Source organism: Lutra lutra, chromosome 13 (assembly GCF_902655055.1).
Source record: "Lutra lutra chromosome 13, mLutLut1.2, whole genome shotgun sequence".
Taxonomy (NCBI): Eukaryota; Metazoa; Chordata; class Mammalia; order Carnivora; family Mustelidae; genus Lutra; species Lutra lutra.
In genome coordinates, this window is record NC_062290.1 from 41,715,111 (window position 1) to 41,730,997 (window position 15,887).

A 15,887-nucleotide genomic window follows, 5' to 3' on the forward strand; every position below is an offset into this window, starting at 1 on the left:
TTATATTTAATATTATTCTGGCCAAACCAGTGGGGAACAGAGAAAAAAAAAAGGAGGAATAATTACTGAAAAAGAAAAGACAAAATTATCATCATTAGTGAAAGACATAATTATGGTCTTCAAAAGCCCAAAGAACTGAAAAATTCTTAGAATAATTGAATTCAAGAAAGAAGCCAGATAAAAGAAAATTATACCAAAAATAGCTTTCCTATTTATCATCAGTAACCAATGAGAAGATATAATGGAGGGAATTATTCACAGTAATTTCTCAAAACCAAACTGCCTAGGACTGGACTAATAAGTGTGCTCAACTTACATGAAGAAAACTGCAAATTTTACAGAAACACATCAAAGAACATTTGCCTAGATGAAGTGAGGTCCCTCATTTCTGGATGAGAGTGCTCAGTGTGGTAAATGTTCTAATATTCCAATTATTTCCAAAATAATTTATAGTTTTAATCCCATCCTGATAAAAATACATAGGCATTTACTTTAATGGAAATAAATGATTTAATTCTTTATTGAGAACTAAGATTAGGTGAGAATGGATAAGAAAACTTTGAAGACAAGTGATAAGGAAGAACTTGCCTGTAAAATATTAAAGTGTATTATTGACCTTTTATATTTAGAATAACTGATACTGGCCCAGAAATAGGGAGGTATATCTAAGAAACAAAAGAGCTAGCCCTTCTTTCTATTCAATAGAAGAAGCATCAAAAATCAATGAGAAAGAGGTTCATTATTCAACATCTAGTGTTGAAAATTTTGACTACTTGGAGAAAAAAACTGTTTCTGTGTTTCACAATATGATAAAATTCATTTCAGATGGATTAAAAAGGCAACTATAAACAAGAAAATCTTAAGAACTTAGAAGAAATTATGGATGAAATAGTCACTTAGTCACTTGATGAGGATGGACTGTACAAATATAAAAATAATAAAATAACAAGATTCAAAATCTTCAAATATAGTATAAATTCAGTCACATAAAACAAAACCAACATTGGTGTGCATGTCTCCTGACCATGAGTGTGCATACGTGTGTGTGTAAAAAGTGGGAGAAACATAGCTCATTTCATTTTCTTCTTATTTTACTTTCTGTGTGTTTTTCAAAAAAAATTCTCTGGGACCGCTTGCGTGGCTCAGTGGGTTAAAGCCTCTGCCTTCGGCTCAGGTCATGATCCCAGGGCTCTGGGATTGAGCCTCACATAGGGCTCCCTGCTCAGCGGGAAGCCTGCTTCCTCCTCTCTCTCTTCTGCCTGCCTCTCTGCCTGCTTGTGATCTCTATCAAATAAAAAAATAAAATCTTTTAAAAAAAATTCTCTGCAGTGAACATATTACTTTGATATTCATAAAAGAATGTGTTTTATGATGCCAAATTGACTATGGAGTAGGTTAATTAATAAAACAAGAAGGTCATTTTACGGGATAAAATCCCAATCAAACGGATCTAAAAATATAAACAATAAAGCCCTAACTCAATATAGAGAAGTAAAATTTAAAAATCAGTCAGGAAGAAAAATGAGTATATATTTTTTTAATGGAGATAAGTCAATCAAAGTGAAAGTTTTGGGGCGCCTGAGTGGCTCAGTCAATTAAGCGTCCAACTCTTGATTTCAGCTTGGGTCATGATCTCAGGGTCCTGAGATCAAACCCTGTGTCAGGCTAGGCACTGAGCATGGAACCTGCTTGAGATTCTCTCTCTCTTCCCTGTGTTCTCCCCGTCCCCACTCATGCTCGCTCTCTCTCTCTCTCTTAAAATAAACAAAATAAAATAAGATAAAAGTAAAAATATTTTTGTGTCAAAAAGACAAGAAGACATCTACTACTAGTTAGGAGACCTAGAATTTAGTTCTGACTTGGTCATAAAATGGCTGTGTATGTATGTACAAGGTATATGATTTCTCTGATCACCATTATACAACAAGATGTTTGGGCTACACCAGTTGTTTCCAAACCTAGCTGATGATTCATTTTTTTTCCTGGGTGGCTTTTTTAACTAGCAAAATACACCCCATGCTTACTATGTGCTAGGCTTTGTACCAACTGTCTTTTATCTTGTTTATTTCTCTCAATTACTCTAAGAAGTCAGTTCCATTATTTCCATTTTAAGATTTATTAAAATGAGACATAAAATCCAAGTCAAATAGCTAGTTAAACACATATTTGAACCCAGGCAAAGTGGGCGCAGGGTTCATGCTCTTAGCTATTAATGTTAGGCTCAGAAATCTTTTTAAAAATCTTTGAAAATTCACCAGGTGATTTGAGACCATCTCAAAGTTGTTTTTTTATCTCAATTTGATAATCCTCTGATTCTGTCTTGTCATTTTCTTATCATTTTGTATTTTATCCACTCCTTGGGAGTGACAATGTTCAATATCTGACTTTCTTGGGAGAAATCCTGTGAGAAGTCAAATTTTGAAAGATGGAGGTCTCTCATGACTCTAATCTTGGATCATCTTATGTCAGCACAGAATCCAAGCTGTTTCAGCTGGTACATAGTTGCCCCAAATAAAACAAATTATAGAGTACATGAATCAATTCAGTAGGATGTTAAATATTTCATATAAATTGATTTCATCTTCTACCTTCATTTCAATGTGAAAAGATCAATAGGAAGAAAGGGCAGGGGGATTTGAAAGAGACTGAAAGATGGAGGGGGCCTTGGGCCGTCTCCTTGATGGCCTGGTCTTCCATCTCACAGTCTAAAAGAGTAAAAAGGATATAAACCACTATACCCATAATACTGGGACTGACTTGCTCTTTGTCTCCCACAGCCTTGCCTAGTTGATTTGTGGACCCCCTCATTTCCTCTAACAGGCGAAAAGAGGTTCTAATCAAGAAGGGGGGAAATGAAGCCTGGAAGAGAGGGTGCTCCAAAAGACCAAATGTCAAGCTAAAGAAAACTGAAGGAAGAGGCGTAAGAAGGGTAGCATGTGACCAGACCAGTCCTTCCTCCATTGCCTTAGAGGGGCAAAGCTAGAAGAGAGGCAGGGAAGGGAAATTATACACTTATATTCTGCAGCTCTAATGAGTCACTGGGCAGTCCCACCCATGGTAGCACAGGAGCTGCCCCTGGCATGGCAGCCAGCATGAGCACCCCCACAAAAGTGGCTCTCTCACTGCAGATCAGCCGGGCACACAGACACATAACCCCCAACTCTACCTTGTACACGATTTTGCTCCTGCCATCTGTGAGGTCCAGCTGGATGGAAATGTAGTCGATGTTGGGAGAAGGGGGATCTGTGTGTTGATAGCGAAGCCCCATCAGCAGGAACTCCTCACAGCTCACCTTGGCACTTCCCATTTTCTTCAGTCCCAGGGCACAGCTTCCACCTGGACACCTCAGCTCTGTTCCCAGTTCTAGAATGTACAGCACTGAGTTAAGACAGCTACTTGAGCATGAACGTGAAATTTTTTAAAATCCTCTCTCCTGTGGATCCTGACTGCCTCAGGAATACCCACGCATGCCCTCTAATCATTCACAGAGGGGGATGGCATTGTTTGATAACCCTATAACAAAAGAAAAGAACGGTTGACCCATTTTCTCCGGAGATCCTTGCCCACGGAATGTTACACTGAGAGAAAAAATAATAAAATACATGTTCTGATGACGAACATCCCTGACAAATAGGCCACTGGGTCAAGACTGGCTTTCCACAGTCTAGTGCTGGTCTTCCTTCACAGCATGCATGTCCACGGCTCCATCATGCACTCTCTCCAAGGCTGTTCTACTTGCTGAAATTCGCTCCCCACTGTGTTCATCACACCCCCAAGTCCTGACACCTTTCCAGGTCCCCTTAGTCCTTTTACTAAACCCTCCTTTAAGTAATCTTTGACAGCCTGAACCAACCTGCTCTCTCCCACTAAAAACCACCATCATCTCTTCAAGAGTGTGTCTCTTTCTCTGCCCAACTTCTTTTTACAGTCGTGTAGGGTGATACCCATAGGCCACTTATTTTTCGAGTGACCTTTCCCTGATGTATAAAATTAGTATTCTAATTTTTAGCCAGATGGTCATGAACACTAAATGGAAGGGTTCATGTGCAAACATACCTTTAGCTGTAAATTGTTGCCCAAATTCAAGGTATCACTATGACTGTGATTACTCGTCTTCCCATAGTGCCTAGAACATTATTATGCACAGGGGAGGTACCCAAAATATACTGATTAGATGAGTAACAGAAGGAACCTCATCCATCAACTCCTCCTGATTTAAACCACAGCTACTGGCCACCTGCTCTACGTCAAACTTATTTGTAATCAAATAATACTTAATAAATGCACCAGCTACTCTTACTACTACTACCACTGTCACTGTGAATAACAGCTGACCATCACTGAGTGCCTGCTATGGGCCCGACACCATGTGAAGGCCACTTCATGCACGTGATCTCATTTACTCCATCCTGCCACAAACTTGGGGAGCAGCTACTATCTTTGCCCATTTTACAGAGACTTAACCAGGTTAAATATGTTACCTAAAATCAGTTAGGAAGTAAAGAGCAGAAGCTGTTTCAAACCCAGATCGATCTGATTCCAAAGTCCATACTCTTAACCACTAGCCTATATTTTTCAACCAGTTATTATATCAAAGATATAAGATATTTTTTGTCAAAGTAGAAGATGACTATTAACAGATGTTTTTGTCAGTTCTATTAACATTTGGGTACGTATTAAAACACACAGATGAGGGGAGCCTGGGTAGTTCAGTCGGTTAAGCATCTGACTCTTGGTTTTGGCTCAGGTAATGATCTCAGTGTGGTGAAATCAAGCCCCACATCAGGCTCTAAGCTCAGCAGGGAGTCTGCCTGAGATTCTCTCTCCCTCTTTCCCTCTCTCCCTCTACCATTGTCACTTTCTCCCTCTCCCTCCCTCTCTTGCTTATAAATAAATAAATCTTCAAAAAAAAAAAAAGTAACAAAAAAGAACACGGTACATACGAGACTCAGGGAAAAAACTGTGTGGCTGATCTCCACGAGGTTTTTCTGGCCAAGGCTCCAGCAGGACCATCTGACCATGGGCGGGCAGCCGGCTTCCCACAGGATCCAGCCTGACTGTACACTCCAGGCCAGCCGTCCTCTCGTAATCAAATCTGAGGAGGTTCTTATCAATAGCTGGGGAAAGGCCATAGAATTCAGACACCTCCAGGACATTGTTACTCCTACGGATGATGTTACAGTCTGGTTCGAGGAGATAGACCCGCAGGATAAAGGTTTCTGTGAAGGTATCTGTCTCAGTAAATCTGTGGAGAGAACAGAGCAAAGGCGATGTTTACCAGAGCTCAGGTACACTTCCGGTATCTAAAGACTGACTTTATAAAATGCGCATATGGGGTAGAGTTTGGATTTTGTTATATACTCTACTCCCAATCTCTGTTCTCTTCCTTTCTTCTCCTTATCTTGGAGTCAACTCCTTTATCTGCCATCTCCCTCCCCAGTAAGCTTTCTTTCCACACCTTCTCTCAAACCCATCATCCACGTTGATATGTAATGATGGCTGGGAGCTCAGAATCTCACTTCTAGCACATCTGTCATTTGAGTAGCAAGCTTGTGTAATTTATGGATTGGGTTTTAATTCAGGAGTGAAAGGATGAGGAGTTTCTGAAGCATCAACACCTTTCTGCGCTTCAGAAACCTATGAGAGACATTGTAAATTCCACTTTACAGAGGGGGAATCTGAGGCAGAGAGGCCAAGTAGCTCGCCAAAGGAGCTGAGGGGGAGGTGAGAGGGGAATAAGCATGTTCTCTGATTTTCTGCCTCCAACTCTAAATATTTTCTTTCGAATGTCCTCCAGCAGCTGCTTTGACTGAGCTCTGCTTGCCTTCTCCACTATCCTGTCCCTTGGAAACTCAAGGAAGAAGTGGGAGAAGCCAGAACTACCAGCTTTTCCAGCCTTCCAGGCAAGCTGTCCAAAGTTAGTTTTTTAACTCTACAGCCTTAGAAAGATCAAACAAGCCCTGTGTGCTGGTGATATAGAATCTTTGGGTACTATTTCATTTTTTGAGCACAGCATTGTGTTCAAACCTCTCTTTCAGCCCTTGTTCACATTACAGTTATCTGCCATATTTTGCGTCAGATTATGAACACCAAAAATCCATGAATCTAGGTCCTTGTGTTTCCTATGCCCAGCATTGGGCCTTGAGTTATAGTAGGTGATTATAAGTGTCTATAGAACGATTCAACATGCTAGCGTCTTCTACAAAACTCTTTGCAATAGTACTGTGGTACTTAAGGGAAATTCACACTAAGATATTTTAGCCAGATATTCATAACAGCCATAAAACCAAGTAAAAATCTATCTAAAACCTTACTCCAGGGGTGGCTCAGTCAGTTAAGCATCTGCCTTCGGCTCAGATAATGTTCCCAGGGTCCTGGCATTGAGCCCCGAGTCAGGCTCTCCCCTCATCAGGGAGCCTGCTTCTCCCTCGGCCTCTGCCTGCCTCTCCTCCTGTTGTGCTCTCTCCCTATCAAATAAATCAATAAAATCTTTAAAAAAAAAAGCCTACTCCACCTACTGCATTGTCAGTTACCTCTATGAAGTGAGCAATACCATAACCATGAACTTAATTTTTTTTTAAAGATTTATTTACTTATTTATTTGACAGAGAGAGATCACAAGTAGGCAGAGAGGCAGGCAGAGAGAGAAGGGGAAGCAGGCTCCCTGCTGAGCAGAAAGCCCAATGCAGGGCTTGATCCCAGGACCCTGAGATCATGACCTGAGCCGAAGGCAGAGGCTTTAACCCTCTGAGCCACCCAGGAGCCCCTGAACTTAATTTTTAAGCTAATTTTTACTGAGATGAAATTTACCTTTTTAAAGTATACAACTCAGTGGTTTTTAGTATATTCACAAGGTGGTGCAACCATCACAACCACCTAATTCCAGAACGTTTTTATCTCCACAGAAAGAAATCCATACCCGTTAGTGATCACTCCCCATTTGCCCTTCCTCCAGCCCCTGGCAACCACTAATCTGTTTTCTGCGTTTTATGGATTTGCCTTTTCTAGAAAAGGTATGTGACCTTTTGTGTCTGGTGTGTTTCATTTCACATGATGGTCTCAAGGTTCGCCCATGTTACAGCCTACATCAGTACTTCATCTGCTGAGTAATATTCCGTTGTATGGATACACCACATTTTGTTCATACATTCATCAGTTGGGTTATTTCAACTTTTTAGCTATTACGAATGATGCCAAAATGAGGATCCGTGTGCAAGTTTTGGGGGAAATAAAGTTTTTTATTCCTCTTACACATATATTTAAGAGTAGAATTCCTGGCTCACACAGTCACTCTGTACTTAACTTTATAGCTGATTATTTAAACATTTTTATCATTTAATATGCTTATGATTAGAAGACATACTTGACTTCTTATTAACTGAGCAGTTGATAATCAAAATAAAGAATATCATTCAATTTTGGAATATATTTTCTGAGTTCTTTTTAAGAATTTGTATTGCATAATTTTAATTTTCCATCATAAGCAGGAAGGTAGAGCACCAGAGTGACCTGTACAAGAACTCTACAGGGGAACAGGACAGAAGTTTTCCAAGAAAAGCTCCCAGGAAGATGATACAAATAAAGATGATTGAAAGTCGACAACTTCTTGCCTCACCTACTTAGGTCCCCAATTTCTATTGATTGTTTAGGATCTAGCAACTAGCCTCAAGATAACATCAATCTATAGAAAAATCCTGAAGAAGTACACAGAATGTTTATGTGTGCTGCTTACCTGTAAAGTCTAAGCTTCACTGTGTCTTCATCAAGAATCGGGCAACCATTATGAATATACTTTACTTCATTGGGAAGGAAATGGCAGTCAAAGACCTAGTTCACATGAAGAAATGGATAAATATTTGTGAAAAAAATTGGTACAAGATCAGACGTTTCTGGCAGTAGAGTACTGCCTGGGGAAACCATGGTCTGTTAGAGGGGTATGTCTGCGTGTGTATGTGTGTGCGTACGCGTGTCCATGTTGTAACCACCACCATCTCTGCCAGCCCCTGTGCCTGCTCCCAGCCTGCTTCTATAGGTGTGTTTTATTTTAAGAATATCTAAACCATGGGGTGCCTGGGTGGCTCAGTGGGTTAAGCCTCTGCCTTCGGCTCCGGTCATGATCTTAGGGTCCTGGGATTTATCCCTGCATCGGGCTCTCTGCTCAGCGGGGAACCTGCTTCCCGCTCTCTCTCTGCCTGCCTCTCCACCTACTTGTGATCTCTCTCTCTGTCAAATAAATAAATAAAATCTTAAAAAAAAAAAAAGAATATCCAAACCATGATAATCCAAACAGATCAAGCAGATATATTAAGGAGTAATTATCTCTTAAAATGATTCTGTTTACAGTCTCCAGTATATTTAAACTATGGTTCTATTTATCAAACTATAATATACCCACACCCTTCAGGGGTTCATAGCAATGGAGTTAGAGGCCTACCTGTGCATATGCATGAAAAGGTACACATTGCCCCACACACAAACACACTGTATTAATTATATATCTTTTTCTTTTCCTTTCTTTCTTTCTTTTCCAAATAGCATTTTTATATTCAAAAATGAAGCCACAGGCTATGGACACTGTTGTGGTTGATCAGAGCCAAACGTGGCCCCGAATTGCTTCTCATATAATTGCAAAAGACTGCTTTACTGGTTACTAACAGCAGAAATGGTTGATGAGGGGGCGTGGGTGGTTAAGCGCCTGCCTTCAGCTTGGGTTGTGATCCCCAGGTCCTAGGATCAAGTCCCACCTGGGGTTCCCTGCTCAGCAGGGAGCCTGATTCTCCCTCTACCTCTTTCTCTCCCTGGCTCCCCTCTGCTCATGCACTTTCCTCTCTCAAATAAATAAACAAGATCCTTTTTTTAAAAAAGTGGTTGATGAGACCAATAGCAAGGTAAAGGTAATTTCTTCCATCCAAATAAAATTATAATTAACCGAATCACCTCACTCAGAACTATTAAGGAAATTGTACCATTGTATTTTGGGAACTCTCTTTTTTGGCGGGTGGGAGGGGACTCTAATTCTTAAAAGAAGAATTTTCTCTCCCAACCACACCATGACTCTCATTCTGCCCAGCCTGACTTGGCAGAGTGTTAAGAAATACCCTTGAAGTAGTCGCATACCATAACTGTTGAGTTCATGGTGTTTAGCCTACATTTTGTCACAGTTTCAAACATTTACAGACAACATCATCCTCTCTAAGACTTTACTACTAATACAAATGATCTTCTTTTCCCACAGACATCATTGGTTCCTCTTTTTAATTGACAACAAAGAAGAAGATAAAGGAAAGACCTTCCCCATATCATTGACAAATAGTCCTGGTGATAAAGAGACAATCTGGTTTGTTAAAAGAAACATCTGTTTTATGTTTCGTAATATGTTTTCCTTTTATAAAAGGCGACAGCCATAATTGTCCATAAATTTACTAACTAAAACAAAGGAGAGCTAAATCCTTTTCTAATTACTGTCTAGCCTTGGTTTTTTCCACTTCAACTGCTTTTCAATTACAATTTATAATTAAATTGTCACACATTCCTAATTCATTACTCACTTTAATGACAGTATACTGGTTCAACCTAGAGATGTTTTCTTACGGCCATATTTCTGATTCAAAAAAGCAAGCTCAGCTCTAAACTGAGGTGATTTTCCACCCAGGAAATGTCTTGCTTTGAAACAGGTGTGAGAAGTGCTCTGTGTGAGGAAGTCTCGTCCTAAAACATGGGGAAAACATATTGCCACAGACCTTGTCTAATTGACTACATCAGGAGGGTTATCTAAACAGAAGGTACTGGTGTGCGCCAGTGGAAATCCCTTTCCAAATATCCAATAGGAAAATGAACCTGTTGGTCCTAAGACAAACTTCAGTAATGAAATGAAAACACTAATTGAACAGATGTTAAACAAAACATTTTCTGTGCAAATCAAATCAAACTGTTCATTACACAGCAGGGTGTTGTTAATACAGTCATCTCACTAGAAATGGGTTCACATAAGCCTTGCTTTCAACTTCCTGGTAAGTGCTATTAAAGAATAATGCTCAGGCTTTGTGTGTATGCGTGCGCATTCGGCTATGTTTAATTTCAAAAACACCATAAGAAATCAAGCCTTGGGAGGGTTGTATTAAAAATAGGCACATAATCCCCCCCAACCCCCCCCAAAAAAAAGAAAAGAAAAAAAAACAACAGACTTTATGTAGGAATCTGGTTTCTGTTGAAATTATCATACTGAAGTAGGAAGATCATCCAGGAGTTTGAGAAACAAAGTTTTCTGGATACATAGATTTCCTTCTGGTACAAATATCTGACAAAAAGGTAATGAAATGCCACAGCTCAATGGGTTCCTTTTCCACACAATAAATTTTAGAAGATACAAGTCACATATTTACTTTAGACCACACAAATCCATTTGAGATGCCATATTTACCTCCGGAAATGCACTCACTGAACATTTTCTCATTTTAAAGCCACAGCACTTGAGGGGACAAGTTGGGACTTTTTTGGAGCCCCATCCCTGGCCTGCCTGTTCAGACATCCCTAAATCAGACAGGTATGCTGTTTCTGCTCCATATTCTTTCTAGCAACTGGATTTTTGTCTTAAAATCAGAGAAATTTTGGAATGGAATGGAGATGACTAGGAGATCTCTTACAACTCTTGACCCCAAATAAGTGTTTTACCTGATTGTAGTCACTTAGATGCTCTTTCACTCTCTAGTATCTCAGAGACGGCCAGATGGCAAAGACCATTAAACATCACCAAAAATAAATAATGGAGACAATTCCACTACTTGTGGAGAAAGTACTACATATATGTTTATGAGCCATAGGCTATTTGGGACAGGGAGAGGATTCTCCTCAGAGGCTGACTTAAGGAACAGTATATTCTCCCCAAATTACTTTCTAAGGAGGGAGAATCCGGTGAAGAACAGGGCTTTTGCTTTGCACGCTTAGGGCCAGAGATAATAAACCAGGAAGAATTTTTTTTCTCTTCCCTCACAAAATATTCAACCTCACTTCTAAATAAATATTGAACACTTTTTAAAAATATATTGATTGGAAGGGGTACCAAATTATGAGTTCATTTGGTATGAGGCACCCATATACATCCGTGCAGCCACGGACCCCAGTGTTCTAGGACTAGGGTCCTCTATTGCTCTCTAAAACTCCAAGGATTTGCTTTTAACAAACTGAGTCCTTGTAGTTAGGACTCCATGTTTCGTAGTTGAGCTTATTCATGTCACCTACTCATTGCCCTTAGTCATGTGGGATCTAGGTATGAGCCACCCCAGATCTCTCTTCTTTCCCTGACTGTAAGTTCCAAACAACCAAACTTCCACTGGGCACCTGGGTGGCTTAGTCCCTTAAGCATCTGACTTAGGCTCAGGTCATGGGGTCCTGGAATGGACCCCAAGTCCAGCAGGTATTCTGCTTGCCCTTCCCCCTGCTCGTGCTCTCTCTCTCTCTCTCTCTTATAAACAAAATCTTAAAACACGCGCGCACACACACTTTTGCAGTGCAAATGGTGTTGGGCGAAAGTATAAAGATGCTGCAAGTCCCAAACACTTGGGACTACAACCCCTTAGGAGCTGGGACCATTACTGTATTCAGTTTGGAGGTGCCCATCAGAAGCTCTGACTGACAAAAGAAAATCTCGTGGGAAACTGGAGAGAGACATTTTGTTGCTGTCACATCAGGAATGCTCCCTAAGTAGAAAGCCACCACAGAGTTGTGATGTATTTCAGAATTGGCCTATCCTCTGAGAGCGGTAAATCAAAGAGCTTGTAATAACCACTTGAGTTAGTATCTATCTAAGTCTCCTTCCATTTGTCTCTACATCATCTAGTACCACTGTGGAGTAACTTCCTGGAATCAAAGTCTTTAGCCAAATGGAGAAGAAACTTAATGTTCACGGTTCACAAATAATGGTGCATGTTTCCAGAAGCAGCAGTAGCAGCCAGTGCAGAACATTCTCAAAATTTTCTGCATTGGGAGGAAGTTAAACCACAGTAGGGATGAGCTATAAAACCAGAACCAATTTCCTATTTTATATAGAGGTAAACTCCTACTTCAAGCAAGTACAATATATGATAATACAGACTTTTTCAACCCGATGACTTAGAAGGTAACTCTATTCTACTCTTATAAGATAATCCTACAAAAGGATTGTGCCTATAATACTCTTAAATGATAAGGTCTCCAAGATTTTGACTAAAGGAACACATTTTCTACAGACATTTTTGAAGAAACAATGAATATTTAAAATGAAGTATTTTCACCTCTCCTTTCCATGTCTCTCCTCCCACTCCCCGGAATGTTCTAGTGATGGAAACAGATAAAAATGTCTTCACGTTTTACTTGTGCTATTCTGCAATCACAAGTGTAGCCTAAAACATATTTTGAAATCCTGATATCTTACCCAAAGGCACCCTGACTAGCAATGGATGAGCTCATTTGGGACAAGAATAATCCCATAAAGACTGATCATATCATACCACACAGGGCCTACTCCAACCATTGAAAGGCTGTCCCATCCCTGTTTGGTTTCATTCTCTCCCTCTCTCTTTCTCTCCCTCTCTCTCTCTCTCTCTCTCTCACACACACACACACACACATACACACTCACATTCACACACATGACCGAATAGAAAAATCTCAGGAATGACCTACCTGTGGAGTGAGTTTCCCGACCCTTTGGGTCATTGGCTCGTTCATCACAACTTCCACTTTGCAAGCATCTTTCTCTTTGGGGATGGCAAACTTCAGGTCATCTCCCGACAGGAAGGCTGAGCTGCCCTTCATCACCCTGACCCCACGGTTAAGGCTGATGAAGGTGGGACTGGCCCAGCCTAGGAGCAGCAGCAGCAAAGCACTGGGCCCACCCCAGTTCAGAGAGCTCATGCTGTCAGGGGCCAACTCGGTTTGTCCACCGGTGAAATCCCTTCAACACAAGAGGGCTTCTGTTCTTCCTCTAGAGATGTTAGCTCATAGTCCAAGGGGCAGGGCAAGGGGTCCTGACGATGTGCCTCAAGATCTTAACATGTCCCTTTCATTTCAAACCCAGACAAGGAGGCTTTTCAGGCAATCCCAGGGCTTTTAATAAAACTCGCTGATCACTCCTGACAACGCCGGCAAGATGAATGTGCCTCCCAAGTGCTTTTCTAATCCTGCAAATGAGAGGAGAGGTTGGAGGAAAGTGAGAGAGAGAGAGAGAGAGAGAGAGACCAAAAGGTTTGTGTGACTATTCAAAAGATCCCTGCTGGCAAAGGAATCTTTCAACCAGCCTATAATTTCAGCTAAATTAAAAACAAATAAACTAACTTGACCTCCAGGCCCATGTAAAAAGGCAGTGAAGCCATTTCACTACCCTGCTTGTAACTCCCGCTTCCGGACTCAATGCTGCCCCCCACCCCCCGCCCCATGGGGATGTCTTGTGTGGTCCCACAGGAGCCAACCAGCCTCACTCCCCAAGTACAGTGTTTGGTTGCCTGGGAGGTGAGCTCCGCTTCTGTTTCCTCATCTGTTAAATGAGGACCATAGCCTAATCTGTAGAAGAGAGCTGACAGAATTATTTGCATGCTGTTGCAAACACTGATTAATTCTTAATCATCATGACCCAAATAAGAAACGAGCTTCATAATTTGTCCCATGAGCACAACTCTGACATTGCTGGGCAATGAAGACCCCTGAGAAACTCTTGAGTGGAAATTGGAGAACAGATATTTTTCTAAGTGAACATTTGGGGGGTTTGTTTTCACGTCAAAGGGACTAGGAATCAAGTCACATAGCTTGACTAGACACAGCTGACTCGGCATATGCATACATGTTCATATTGTGTATGACACTAATTGTAACATAATGCACTGAATCTGCACAAATGAGATCTTTGTTTCTACTTTCACCACTTAGAATTTCAAGATTATTTCTCTGTGTTCCATAACAGAAATGACTCTGCCAAGTAAAACATATTGCAATAAATCCTTAGGTTCAGGCTAAGGTTGGGTGGATCAATGATGGTTTACTATGCCCATAGGAAGTCTTAACGTTTTAACGATTTCAACAAATTTCTGTACATAACCAAAGGATACTCAAATAAATGTTTGACCAAAGGGTGTACACAAAAAATCACCCATGTTCAATACATCAAGGGAGGACTCATTCTCTTGTCATTGTTTGAAACCATTCACTTTTGAGGTAGTACATGACATCCGTCACCTGGTATCTAAGGGGGGTGTACATTTTACAGAACAGTCTTTTTTTTTTTTTTTTTTATGGTGTCAATCTCCAACTAAAATAGTTCCCACACTCCCACTGACGGTGTTGTCCACATTCCGGCTGAATGAGGTTGGCTTATTTGGGCAGAAATGTAAACTTTGCTATTGAACCTTCACAACAAAGTCAAACCTGGTTTCCATTCATGTTTGACATCTAAGACCACTCAAGGGGGAAAACAAAAAAAAAGGCAGCACATTCAGAAAGAAGAGCATGGCTAAGTGTTTCTCAAAATGGAGAGGTAAGGGAAAAAACTTTGCTTTCTGAGATTTTTAAAGAATTAAATCAACCTGTAAAGGCCATAAGGACAGTAGGCTCTCCTGCACCCCTCTTATCTCACTGTCACCTCCCTTCTCCTTTCCTGCTTTTTCCAAGATCCCCTGACTTTTTAACATGGGGAGCCTAGGGTCCTTGGACCTGGTTTTTGCCTACCCTTCCTCCCTAATGATCTCATTTCTTGGCTTTAAATACCACTTATATAAAAAAAATACCACTTATATGCTAACGAGTCCCAAATTTATATCTCTAACCTTCTCCCTTAACTCTGGATTCCATATGGCACTGTCTATGTGACATCTTCCTAGGGGTGTTTAATGGACATCTCATTCTTCATGCTGCCAAATTTGTGCTCTTGGTCCTCCCTCTCTCCCTCTCCCTGATCTCAGTTAATGGCATCCAACTTTTCAGTTGTTCTCTCCTTTGTCTCAATGTTTAGTCTACCGCTAAACAATGCAACAAAATCCTGTTTGTTTGTTGCAATGGACACAACTTAGGGTGACCTCCAAGAATTTCGGCCTATAGCATCCTGGAGTTCCCTCCCCTCGAGTGACAGCAGAATCTTTGAGGCTTCCAACCAACAGAATAAGGCACAGGTGATGGGATGTCATTCCCATGGTCACAGTATATAAGAAAAGAATCTGTCTTAGCAGACTGGGGCTCCAGGCTCTCCTACTGAACTTGAAGAAGCAAGCATCCCTGGGTTCCAGTCTGCCAACAGCCTGAATGAGCTCAGAAGAAGATTCAGCCTCAATCAAGCCTCCAGATAAGACTGGCATCCAGGGGGCGCCTGGGTGGCTCAGTGGGTTAAGCCGCTGCCTTCGGCTCAGGTCATGATCCCAGCGTCCTGGGATCGAGTCCCACATCGGGCTCCTTGCTCATCGGGGAGCCTGCTTCTCCCTCTACCTCTGCCTGCCATTCTATCTGCCTGTGCTTGCTCTCTCTCCCTCTCTCTCTCTGACAAATAAATAAATAAAATTAAAAAAAAAAAAAAAAAAAAAAGACTGGCATCCAGCCTCCAGAGAAGATGCCTTGATTGCCGCCTGAAGCAAGGAACCCAGGTAAGCTGTGACCAGACTCCCAACCAATGTCAGCTGTGAGATAAGAAATTTGTGTTAGGTCACTAAGTTTGTAGTAATTTGCTTACTCGGCAATATAAATTGAATGCACTCTTCTTCAAAACCTATCCAGACTCCAACCACTTCTCACTTCCATTGTTGTCATGAGAGCCAAGCCGCATCATCAACTCTTTGCTGGATGTCTACAAATAGCATCCAATTTGACTTCCCCGCTTTGCCTCTTGCCTCCCCGATAGCCAAGCTTCAGCATGGCAGCCACAGGTCCTATTA

The 15,887-nt window shown here is 41.1% G+C and overlaps 1 protein-coding gene across 1 annotated transcript in view; it reads right to left on the bottom strand.

Annotated features, from left to right (window-relative positions):
• Window positions 1-15,887, bottom strand: part of FREM1 (FRAS1 related extracellular matrix 1) — a 175,368-nt gene that overhangs the window by 133,967 nt on the left and 25,514 nt on the right. The window contains exons 3-6 of the mRNA XM_047700950.1: window positions 12,661-13,157; window positions 7,733-7,827; window positions 4,944-5,245; window positions 3,167-3,363 (exon numbers count right to left, since the gene is read on the bottom strand). Coding sequence (XP_047556906.1) covers window positions 3,167-3,363; window positions 4,944-5,245; window positions 7,733-7,827; window positions 12,661-12,891 — 825 coding nt within the window. The 5' untranslated portion in view covers window positions 12,892-13,157. The remainder of the gene's footprint in view (window positions 1-3,166; window positions 3,364-4,943; window positions 5,246-7,732; window positions 7,828-12,660; window positions 13,158-15,887) is intronic.